A 13,174-nucleotide genomic window follows, 5' to 3' on the forward strand; every position below is an offset into this window, starting at 1 on the left:
AGTCCTCAAACGAATCAAGAGTTGAATTTAGATATTATTCCAGAATATTAGTAGAAATTCTTTCTTTTTTTTCAGTATAATAGGGCCGCCACTGGCCCTATAGACTCTAGCCAATCTTCTCTAGCTCTATATTTTTATTTAATGAACCGAACTTGCTTCAATTTCTAATTTTTTAAAGGTGATCTGATCGAAGGGGGTTCGCAGCAGTTTTCAGAGGGGGACGCTGAGCCTAGCGTCCCTCTAGCTGAGCCCGATAGCTTGAGTCCCTTCAAGTCTTTCTTCGAAGAGGAGAAACTCGCAGTTGTAATCTCTCATGCATTTTACACTAACGCTTCAATGTCTAATGTAACATACTGTTTTGTTTTCACTGCGGAGAAAGCGAGGTGTGATTTTGTTGTTACTGGTTGTGATTGCGCATCTATGTGTTTTATTTGAAATGTTTGTTCGTGATAAACGATTCGTTAAATCTCTCAAATGGGCCGTCATTGGTGGAGTTGCGGCCGATGTTGGTCTTCTTATTGGGGGTTATTATTGCTATAGGAAGATGACCCATTCTAGAGGTCAGCAACAAAAACTCTTTTTAATTTATCTTTCCTACCTGACTAACTTTTGACATTCCTATGTTTAACGTCACCCTGTCCGCACACACCAATTTCCCAGATTTTAAAAGAGGGTCTCGTATTTTGAGACATTATTATGTGTCTCGGAGAACTTCTATGAAGTGTTTTTCTTCTTCTTCTTTGTTTAGAAATGAGCAGCTGTCTCTTAATGCGACTTCAACTCATACAGTTGAGAAAACTTACTATTATGGAATACAAATACAATATTTTGTGCGCTGGTGTATCGTTATGGCGCAATTAAAACACACTAGCATACATCATTGTATTAGAAAAGGCAACAACATGCCATGCATGCTTTATCCACATGAACTGAATCCCAGAGCAGTTTGGGAAGCAATACGTTTAGTTGTTTATCTGATTTCCGAGTTAAAGCGTAACATAAAAAATTTAAGAATTTTCTTTACTATTCCGTTACAGGTAGACTTGGCTTGGCGACTTGTTTAGTCTACATTGTCCAAAACAGAAAATTTAAAAGTGTTTATGTCACTATCATTTTTTTTTATTTTACATTTTTAAGGAATTGTAAATGTTTATTAATGTCTCAATTTATTTATTTAATGGATCATTTATCATTTCAATGAAGCTTTTAAACATTGTTTCTTTAAATAGTATAATATTTTACTCCAACTTTCACATGATTTAATGTGAAATTTATTCCATTTAATTTCTTTTTCAACTTATTTATTTTAAATGGAGGAGTATTTTATATTTTAATGACTTTACAAAATTTTTGGCACACTTTCTTTAATTTTAATCTCCTTTATTGGCTTGTTTTGTTCAAAACTTTATTAAAAAGACAAAATTGTATGATATGCGCCCAGATGGTTTCCATGTAATTTTATGCATTCACGGTGTCAATAAATAAAACAAAAAGTAAATGGGAATATTGAAATTATGTGTAAAAAAGATTTACCAAATTTTCTTTAGTCAACAGACACATTAAAAGGCTCTGTTCATTTAGTAAAACCTCAATTAATTTGAGCTATCGGTTCAAAAACAAGGATACATTGGTGTAAGATCCCTGATAAAGAAATTGTTAAAACATCTTTCTAACTGACTGAGCACCATTTCATATCAAGCTTTATTTGTGTGCATCTATTCTTGTTTGACTCTTTGCTTTTCACAGCATTTCATGAGATAAAGCAATCACACTCAAAACTCAATTATTATAAGTAATTGGGATGCTATTTCCCACTATCAGCCCCATTTCCTCGTCAAGGTTTATCCTATTTTACATTTCAGTTCTCTTTCATTCATTACTGTAAATGCCAACTCTCACCTTTTCTCCTGAACTGCAAACCTAGACAAAATGTAAAATTGTCTGTGAACCAGGGTTGGGTTTTGGCCTGTCTGAAACTAGTTTAGGACAGTACAGGTGGTTTTTACTGTTCAAAATGTGTCTTAAACTGTCCAAAAGAATGATAAAGCTAAAGGGGTGTAATCGGTGTGAATCTAATCAATTTGTATTTACTGCAATATTTGTAATGCATAAATATAAATATTAATGAGGTTTAACTGTTGAATATTTCAGAGTTTCCCAAACTTCAGACCGCCGCGGACCCCCTCTGGAAAAATTACGAACTTTGCAGACCCCCCCCCCATCACCACAGCGGGCGCGCAAAATAATGATTTGACAGAGTTATATTTTTTTTAATATATTTTTACGCCTTTTTTTCCGTTAAAATTTATTTATTCATTGTTCTGTACATTTTTCAAAGCCCTTGTCTGATTTTCATTTTTTGCATTATTTTGACTTTGAGTTATAGAAGTAAAATTCTATTTGAAATTCAATTAGGAATAAAAATGTCATCACCAAAACTTCTGCAACAAGTTTACTAATAAAACTGACTTTTGAAGTTAGTGAACAAAACATTGAAATATGTTTCCAATGATGTCTCTTAAAATTTTTTCAGATTTTTTCTGAAAGTAGGGGCTCGACTTATCGTCGATTTTTTTTTCCCTCGGTTTTCTTTCTAAAAGTAGGGTTGACATTTTTCGCGGGATTGACTAATACACGGGTATATATACAGTAATGTGTAGTGTGTTTACTTCGGGGGAGGGGGGGGGCTGCTGGCTGCGTCCCACATGTACTTGCAAGAACTTTTTTATTCCAGACAAATGTGCTCTCTTTTTGAACTAAAATATCGTTACTCATCCTTCAATCTTAATTAGTTTTAATATTTTACCTGAATAGCACCGCAGACCCCAGGGGTTCGTGGACCACAGTTTGGGAAACTCTGGAGTATTTAATAATATTTCTCTCCAAAATGTTCATTTAAAAAATATTTTACTTCAAAAAATTGGCAATAACTCTATTACATAAAAATTTTCTTATGTAACAGTTGGTAGAGTTATGAAAGGAAATACACAACACTAACAAGATAACTAATTTCAGTTCCATTTATAACTCAAAGGAATGTTATTAAATGTGCAATATTTAGGTGAAGAAAAAAGCTTAAGTTTTTAAAATGTTTTTTGCAAATTAGTTTTACCTGATGTTTTGACGAAAATTATTTTTTTAAATCATAGATTAAAGAACAATAAATTGATGATTAAATATGTGCACTTATATTTTAAAACTTGAGCAGCTTCTTTTTTTAGTTCATTCACATTCTGTGACTACAAAAAATTGTAATTTAAGTCAATTTTTGCACTATACTTTGAACACTATCTTTTGCACACATGCATAAATGTCAAAAAATTTGGTTATTATTATGGGGGGCGGGGGACCTCATGTGTACAAATTGAAATTTTTGAGAATTCAAGTTCTTCATAAACTGGATTAAAATCATCTGTATTAATAAGTTACATATAAATTTATGCTTGATTATTCAGACTGAATAAATATTCAAAAAAAAAAAAAAAAAACATTGACACATTTCGTTTTGTTTTTGATATTTTCTCACAAAATAATTTCTTGAAAAATGTAGTTTCGAACAGTTTTGGACACGAGGGTTTTGAACAGGTTGCTAAAAACCTTGCCAACCCTGCTTTCATTTGCATACGTGCATAAATATAGGGAAATTTGGTTACAATCAGCAAAAAAAAACTAATGTGTACAAATAGAACATTATTAATCAAGAATTCAACTTTATGTAACTAGTTTAAGATGAACTGCATAAATAAATTAAATGTTCACATTGAATAAATGTTCAATATAAAACATTACTTTGGTACATTTTATTTTGTTTTTGATGGTTTTCTCACAAAATGCAATTTCTATAATATATAGTTTTGGACAGTTTTGGGTTTTGGACAGGACAGTAAAAACCAGGGTGTATACTGTGTTTTTTACCATAGTGTCCAAAACCTTACCAATCCTGCTGCGAACTGAAGTAATTTTCTTCATTTATTCATGTTCAAATTCATTGATGTAGCTCAATGACAAAATTTGTTGAAAAAATACCAAAGTTATGAATTTTGAAAGTTTTCTGCAAACAAGGTTTTGATGTTCTATATTATTTAGATCTGGACATTGGTCAGACTTAGAGTTTTTCTAGCTACAGTTTAATATTTAAATAAGTTATTAGTAGTAAGGGGGTAGTATGCATAATTGTAATGTGTCATAGGATTCAAAATAAATTGAAAGACAAGAAAATTAATTTAGATCTTGAGTGTTTTCACTCACATTGAAAGTACAGTAGACTCTCGCTATCTCAAAGTACGAGGGACGTTGACGTAACCAAGGTTAGAGATAAAGAAAAAATAACAATTAATATTTGTTTTTTTGAGAGAAATGATTTGATTTAATTTATGATAACATACATTGGAGTATATAGCTATTCTCAGTGGAGAAGTTTTTACCTCTAATAATCCACAACCTTTTTCCATATTTTATTTCCAGGACAATACACATGAAAGATGTACATAACATACGAATGAAAGGAAACCCAGGGCTACAGGCGGGAATCAAAGCCACGCCTCTCTGCTCACAAAGCAGTTGGCAAAACCACATGGCCCCCCGAGAGAGTTTTATTTGTAAATAAAGAAAAACACACACAAAAAAACAAATTTTCAGATAAGAGCAAAAGCTCATTTTATCTTTCTTCCAAAACTAAAAAAACTGTTATAATTATAAACTAGAAGTTCATGAACAAAGATAGGGAGAAGGGGGGATGGGATTTGGGTATAAGTTACCTTTTGATGAATAATTAGAAAACTAATCATTTGATATCTAGAAAAATTAATCATCCTTAATGCTGAAAAAAATTTGGCGACATTATAGCTGTAATTGATAAAAAATAAGATTAGCTCTCTGTAGATGGCAATACAAGGCAAACCAACTAATTCCAAATAATGCTGCTAATCTGCTGCTGTATGTTTTCCAAAATTTAGTAATATATAGACATCACATATGTTTACTTTAATATCATTGAATTGAAATATTTATCATAATTAGTTTTCATTCAATTAATGATTAAAAATCATGGGGCAATTTAGATATTCATTAGAGCTGAGTGATACATTGTAAAACTACTTCCTGGATCATTAGACCGGTTTAGAATTCTTCTCTACACTAATGCATCGGCACCACACCGATATACAGTATACCGTTTCACAGTCCTGTTACCTATTTATATCCTATGTCTCCACACCAGTATTGAATTGGCAGCCAGCCAAACCAAATTCAGTTATAACCAACTATGACACTGTGAAAGTGTTGGGAAACTTTTCATGTGGACTGGTGTGAGAAAATTAAGGTGAGGCAAAACGGTGTGGTTAATCACGGCAACCCTTTTGTGCTGAGGTTATAAGTTGCAGTTCCTGGGTGTAATGTGGTGTATCAGTGGCGTAGCTAGACCCGACTTTCGGGGGGGGGGTTACTTCTTTTATCTCTCTCTCTCTCTCTCTCTCTCTATATATATATATATATATATATATATATATAATATATATATATACATTATATATATATATATATATATATATATATATATAATTACATACATATATATATATATATGTGTGTATAATCGCTTGGAATTTTTTCCTTTTTTTTTTTCTCTTCTCTCTTCTTTTTCTCTTTTTTTTTTGAGACTAACTTTTCGGGGGGGGGGGGGGTTTGTCCCCAAACCCCCCCCCTAGCTACGCCCCTGTGGTGTATCACGATACATTGTGATGCACCAAAGTACCGACTTCGCTGAAACACTGTTATGTGTTCAAGGAACTGAGCAGGGATTGTGGGAGGTCTTTGATGCTCAGGAATTCTCATGGGGGGGGGTCCTGTAAAAAACCAGTTTTTGTCTTATCTTTTCGAAATTTGGCACAAAAGTTCTTTGATGCTCTGGAATTGACACAATACTGGCCTATTCGGTTACCAAATATATCAATAAGTACTTTGCTGCAACCAAATATATGGTTTGTCTTAGCAGTAAAATGAATAACAACCAAGTATTTGGTCTTGGTTCATCCCTACTTTTATGCATTCAATTCATTATATTTCATATTTTATGTCTTATTATTATTACCAATTGTTTTTTCATTTTCAGATTTTCGCTATAAGATTTACAGCTATGATCCCAGGCTTGTTGATGGTACGTACATTTCAAAAGTGTAAATAATTTTGCATGTAATGTTAAAAAGTTTCTAATCATGAATAAAAAATCTTTTTTGTTTTTTTATATTAACAGACAATTTTGCTTGTTATTTTTCTTTGGTTTTAAAATCTATTAAGTAAAATTAAATAATTAAAGAAAGATAAGAAATAACAACGTCAAATAGCACAAATTGTGAGCACAAGTTTTTTGCAATTAGTGCTATTTCACATTGTTATTTCTTATTTTTCTTCTTATGCTTAAAGTTATTTATTCAACACATTAAGTGAAGTTCGATCCTCTTGTAGAGATAATTGCTATGAAAATCTTTTGTGTTTTATATGTTGTTTTGGTAAAAGTTTTTAGCACATAAATATAAGTTAATAATTTAAAAAACTATTTTTGAACACACATTTCAACATTTCTCTACCCTGAGTTTAAAGAAAAAATTGCCACTGGAATTAATCCTCTCACAAAAATAATTATATGAGAACCTTTTTGTTTCTTCTTTTCAGCAATCAAGATTTATTATTTAAATTAATTTATTTACGACATGATTTTCATTCCCATTTTGTGTGCTAAAAATAGGTTTTCTTTTTTCAATTAGAAATTGTTTCACTTTATTTGTTCTTCCTTTTCCTCCCTCCCCCCCCCCCAATTGTTATTTATGCTCATTTTGTTGATGTTTACGAATGATAAGAAATTCACTACTTTATGCTTTTCCTTAATAGTTTTAAAGATTTTAATACATTGGAACCTAGAATTTGTGTTGTGTATATCATAAGTTATCCCATTTCCAACATCATTTTGTGCTGGACCCTGAAAATTGCTATGCCAATACAGTTTAAATACTCTGGGTTTTACATCACTCTTTGCCACAAAATCCACTCACAAGTTTTTCTCAAAACAGATAGAAATCATATGCTACAAGACCCTCATAAACTTTGTTTCAAGAGGAACTTGTCTCTTAGCTGTTTGAATCCGTTCTGGCTTTATTTCGTATTATTGTCAAACCAAAAAAGCTATAACAATTTTTATTTGCAATTGTAAACCAGTAAAGAAATTGTAAGCAAATTTGTAAAAAGAGAGTTAGTACAGAATGTGCTGAAAATGAATCAAAAGAAAGAAACAATCAAATATTACAGCTTTCTACCACTAGTCCATTGAGAAAGTTCAAAATTTTAAACAATATTCTTCCACCCCTGATTTTAAGTTTTCCCGTTTCATGTGTTTTTCTTACTACTTGAACCGTGATATGAAAAATTAGGATCACACTGTATATATGCATTAGAGAGTTGAATATTTCATTTAATATTGTGCACATTTCTTCCTGCATAGTTTATTTTTTGATTATTACTTTATGTATAATGGCATGATTTTGAAATTGTTTCAATTCATTGAAGTTGTTTTTCTATATTTAGTGTGTATGAAAAGTTTGAGAAGCAAACGTGTGTGTGTGTGTCTGAAATTCAGGCAAATTTATTACTTTTCGAAACACAGTATAGTCAACTATTGAACAAAGAAATTCATAAATTAAAAAAAAAATGTTTGAGGATAATACAGAAATAATGTTCCAAAACTGCAATCCTTGATTGCAAAAACTTAGTCACAAACCGTTTATAATACAAAAAATGTAGGTTTTTGAAGTTAAAATTCATGTAAAAAAAATCTTCAATTTTATTTAAAGTTCATTTATATTGGTCCTTTTAGGCCCCTTTTTACTCTCACATAGTAGTCACATTCTTTATTGATTATTTTGTAACTTTTTTTTGTACTTAAAATTTTGGACCTCGAACGGAGCGTACCGGATAGTAAATATATATTTTAAATATTATTTTTACACTTTTCATTTAAATAAACTTGCATCTTGTATGGGGAACATGATTTGAACTGATTAAAATTTACACATCTTTCTTAAAATGGATTTTTTAAAAAAGTTGTATGTTCCATTTCTCATTGTATATCCTCCATTTCATCTATACTGTAACGGAGGATTCAGAAACGGAGGATACATATTCTTATGTTTTGCTATGCACAATGTGTTGATTTAGGGTTAACACAACATTTTATTTAGAATTAACTAAAAAAAGTGATTCAATTTTAACTGTAAAAAAAAAGAGCTGATGTGTGCATCACATGACTTCCTTTTACTCCAATTCAATGTCATTTCCCCATTACAGGCAATTTTAATGTGATTCAATAGTTTACTCTCCAAATATCACCAACAGTGGCCAAATTGAAACCAGATTTTAAAAAAAATTTAAAAAAATGCCAAATTTGTTGTCAAGTTGGCGACAAAACTTGGCGATAAAAAGACTGGCGGTATATCGCCAAGTGTCCACCAAATTATAACACCACTTGAGTTTACATCAAAATTAACAATGATTTCCTTCAAAAAGGGGCAAAAGACCCCCTTAGAAACACTCAAATGCAACCAAAAGAGGAGGTGCACAACTACACCTCACTAGGAGTCTACGCACCAAATTTCAACTTTCTAGGACATACCATTCTTGAGTTATGTGACATACATACACACATACGCACATACATACGTACATACAGACATCACAAGAAAACTCTTTGTAATTAACTCGAGAAACGTCTAAATGGATATTTCAGGCGTCTATACGTTCTTAGGTACATATGTACGTGTGGTCGGGTTGAAAAAAACTCAACATTCATTTGAGGGTGAGCAAAATGGAAATTAAGACCATTTTTTGAGTAAAAATTTTTTTGCTAATACAATACTTCCTTTTTTATAAAAAAAAAGTAAAAATAGTACACAAACAATTCTTGCATTTTTATTTCAAGAACGGAGGATACACAAAGTTAAGGACCTATTTGACTTCCAAGAGAATTAACAGTTCAACAATTTAGTGTGAAATTCTTTCACACTAAATTGTTTAGCTTCACTATGAAGACCCAATGTTGATAAAAGCTACTTTTGTGATTCTAAACCTTTGTAATGAGCTGCCAGTACTCCCGTTTATTGGAAATTCTAATATTTAATTAGATCCTGAACGGGGAGGATACAAGAAAGACTGTGACAGTGATTCAAAGATTATGAATGCTATATGTTTTTTTTTTTTATTTTATAACGTAATTCTTGTCAACTATTAAAAAAAAAACTTCAAGTGATTAAAATTTCACTATTAAATCTGTTATATTTTTTTTATATTGAGTAAATGAATGAAAAAGTACATGGGAAGAAAAGTGTTGGGACATGTAACAGAGGCATACAAGTATCCCTCCGTTCAGTGAAAAAAAAACATTAAAAAAATTATAACATTATTAATTTGTATTTAAAATTTTCAAAATTTGTTACATTTTTTTTAATTAAAAAAAAAATGTTTAAAAATAAATATTTTTGAAACTAAACACCCTGGACTTAAAAAAGCATGCTTTTTTTGAATGACCCAAATATTATTTTCTTTTTTTTTTTTTTTTTTGCTCTATATGTGTTTTCTTTTCCAAAAAAATTTTTTTTTTCAGATTTTACTCAAATCGGCATTTATTTTTGATTAGTTGATTTAATAATAACACAAGCAAGATGCTGAAAAAAAGTATAAAGTTAATAATTGAAGCTTTGTAAAAGTTCAAATGCATTTTTGTGTCACACAATTTCTGAAGCAGCATTTTATACGGTTGTTTAATATTTCAGCAGTAAAATATTATGGGCAGCAACAATGTTGATTCAAAGTGTGCATGTGTTTCACACTTACTGAGCCATATCTACAAATTTTCCAAACTGGTGCATAATTTTAAAACTGCCGCTCTTTCCCATCTATTTTCATGTTTTTTCATCCAGTTTCTAGGACAAAAAACAGAAAAATAGGACAAGTTTGCTGCCCCTCAAAAGTTGGAACCCAGGCAAGGGCCCTGACTTGTCCCCCCCCCCCCCTCTCCCGACCCAACACTGCAAACTTTTATATTTCTCTGCATAACTAAAGCATTTCTCCTGGTATATATAAACTATATTTTATTACATTAATTTTTTATACATATAGCTAATAATTTTTTTAAGTTTTCTTTTGTATTTAGTTTGAATACAGTATGTATATCAAATATATACAAATAATACTCTATATATGCAGAGTAATATAGTACAATAATAGTTTTAAACTAACTAGTAAATTTTAAAAGTTTTATTTTGTTGTCTGTTTGAATACAGTATACTACAGAGCTAATGAGAAATATGGTGATGGAAAAGCAAGACACAGTGACTATGAAGCGTGGGGCATCAAAAAAATCGACAGTTATTCTTTCATACAAATGACAGGTAAATAGTACTCTGAGCTATGCTTATTTAAAATTGTTTCTTAACATTTGTATAAATGTATGTCAAATTTGTTTTCCGTTTTTCTCTACAGTAGGCCCTCGTTTTACGGGAGTTTATTTTACACGGTTTAAGATTTGACACCGTTATTTTATTTTACGCGGATGAGTATCGCTTTTATGTGGCTGCGGCAATTCAAACAGATAAAATTTTCCCCTCTTTCAAAATCCAAACTCCTGCAGATTGCAAATTATGCATACTCAACTGCATTTTGGCGTGCTAATAATCGAGCTTGGGCCACTGGAGACATTTTATGCCATTGATTCCAGAGCTCTTTCAAGAAGTAAAAGTTATTAAACTCACAGTTCAGAACTCACTAGAAGAAGAGCTTTTAGGAGTGACAAAGGAGGTCAAAATCAATGAGGATACCGACGTCAGTGATGCACAACGAAAAATGTTCACGCTGAAAATGTTGAGCCATTTTCCTGCAATAGGAATGACTGATCGACTGAACAATCGACAGATTTGTTAGTAACGGTAGATTCTATCATGGAAATGACACAAGCGATCATGGATGCGTTTATGCTCTGCAAAGAATTATAGAGAAAAATTCTTAATGACTGCCAAAAGACTATCATAGTCAGCTCCTTTTTATAAACAGAACATGAAATTAATTTATGCTTTCTTTATGCATTTTATGCATAAAAGTCGATACAAGTACACATTAAACTTATTATAGAATTAGTCATCATTAGAATGAAGTATTTTGTTATCCACGGAACTAAACCCCAATTTTAACACTAGTATTAGATATCAATTTACACAGTTTCGATTTACGCGGCATTTCCGTGGAACGTAACCCCTGCGTAAAACATGGGTCTGCTGCATTTCTTTAAGTCTTTGTAGCTGAAATGTGACATTCATTTTTGTCATTAAAGATTTAGATAAAGATAACGTACTGCTAAATAAAGCTAAGATTCCTTCGATCTCTGCATATTTGATTCAACAGTTGTTCCACTGGGATTCATGTAGAGTTAAGACTTGTGAAAGAATTCAGGCCTTTTACAAAATTTCCAACAGAAACAGCAAACTTTTCATCAAATTCAACTCTTAAATCATAGCGTATGGTGTGCTTAGTTCTTTCTTGGCAAAAGTTGTTATTAGTCCTTCATCTTATCCCCTTTTTTTTGCAAATACTTTAACTTACTTTTTAAACTACTTTTGTTTGTCATGTATAGTTGATTCTCTGTTTAACAACTTTCAAGAGACCACAAGAAATTGTCCTTGAGCAGAAGGCGACCTCAAACAGAATTTTTCTGAAACTGCAGTGGAGGTTCTGGGACCGTGAAAAATTGTCTTTAAATAGAGAAAGTCGTAATCTTACTTTTATGAATATTTTTTTGGAAATCTTTAAAAAAGTCAGTCTATAGTTAAATTTTAAATTGAATTTAAGAAAATTTTTTATGTTTAAATGTTCAGTGTAAAATGTAATGAGCTAAGCTCATTACTTTTTACATTGAAAAAGGCATTCCTTGTAACTCCGAAACACGTGTCTGCATTAAACTGTAATTTGTGCTTTCTGACGTTGTTATTTCTTACTTTACTATGCAGTACAAAACTATTGATTAATCTGACCAAACATGGTTTAAGTAGTAATTTTCAAATACTCGGTATGATATATGAACACACCGCCACCTGGCTCTAGGGCGGTAACTTACTGAAAAAAAAAAGAAAAAAACTCGGTATGATGCTAATATAAATTAAGTTTAGGAACAACGAGATAATATTGCTTAAACAAAAAACATTCTTTGTAATAAACATTGATGAGTAAGAAATTTATAAAGTTAAGGTTATACTAAATGGAAATCTCATATGGCTTTTTTCATTAAAAAAGAAGCTGGTCTGTTTCTCATAGGAAATTTAAAAAGAAAAAAAAAATTTTTTTAATACTCCTTAACAAATTAAACTAACCATTAACAAAGTTACATTAAGCTAACCTTTAACAAAGAAACATTAATGTGATGTTAATTTAATATTTTGACATGTTTTATACATGTGATTTAATTCTCTTTTCTCTCTCTCTCTCTCTTAGGTTTATAACCAACATTTCTTGTTTGTTAGTATGAATTTTATTTTCTGTTGTATGATATGTCATTTTCATTTCAATGTTGCATCATGAATAAATATTTAATAAATATTTAATTAATTAAGTTTGGGTTGTATTTATTTGCTGGAATACTATGCAGAGCATTGAGTAGTGTGGTGGTAAGACATTGTCCTCTTATGCTTTGGTTCCGCAGGGATGCCCACCTGGGGGAAGGGGGATTCGTGGCACAAACTGTGGCATTGAAATTTTTAGAGTGATTGTTTTGAGGGACATTTTTCTAAAATATTCGGGGGGGTGGGGGCTTTGTGGTATTTAGAGGGTGCAAGTAGATACTTACCCACTGTCCAAGTGGGTAGTTGGTGGGTTTTAGCAATCCAGAAAATCAACAACACCCATGTCGTATGATTATGCGGCATGTAAAAAATACCTTGAGTATTCGTTTGGGTTTGAATATTCCCAGCAAAATTTAAATTCCTTGTGCTGTTTTGTATCAAAGAATGTACAGCTGCCTCCATCTGGTGGAGAACTGGGTATCAAAATTCTCTGTGTCATTGACATTCCTGCCTCAACGGTGGCGCATGAAAGTCTTGATGCTGTATCGGGGGATTGTAGTAGGTTGAAATCTGCATCAGGCTAA

General features: G+C 31.6%; 1 protein-coding gene across 1 annotated transcript; it reads left to right on the forward strand.

Moving 5' to 3' along the window:
- Positions 1-337: 337 nt before the first annotated feature.
- LOC129230111 (uncharacterized) lies at positions 338-12,626 on the forward strand. Its single transcript, XM_054864514.1, has 4 exons — positions 338-560; positions 6,110-6,154; positions 10,326-10,433; positions 12,523-12,626. Exons 1-4 carry the CDS (start codon positions 437-439, stop codon positions 12,528-12,530), a joined length of 285 nt encoding a protein of 94 aa, XP_054720489.1. The 5' UTR covers positions 338-436; the 3' UTR covers positions 12,531-12,626.
- The last annotated feature ends 548 nt before the right edge of the window (positions 12,627-13,174 follow it).

Source organism: Uloborus diversus, chromosome 9 (genome assembly GCF_026930045.1).
Source record: "Uloborus diversus isolate 005 chromosome 9, Udiv.v.3.1, whole genome shotgun sequence".
Classification (NCBI taxonomy): domain Eukaryota; kingdom Metazoa; phylum Arthropoda; class Arachnida; order Araneae; family Uloboridae; genus Uloborus; species Uloborus diversus.

Bases quoted from the DNA above. Each gene is read 5' to 3' on its own strand.
- LOC129230111 (XM_054864514.1), top strand. From the start codon at position 437: ATGTTTGTTCGTGATAAACGATTCGTTAAATCTCTCAAATGGGCCGTC. The intron at 561-6,109 runs GTCAGCAACAAA...TTTCATTTTCAG, and splicing joins GAAGATGACCCATTCTAGAG to ATTTTCGCTATAAGATTTAC. The intron at 6,155-10,325 runs GTACGTACATTT...GTTTGAATACAG, and splicing joins TGATCCCAGGCTTGTTGATG to TATACTACAGAGCTAATGAG.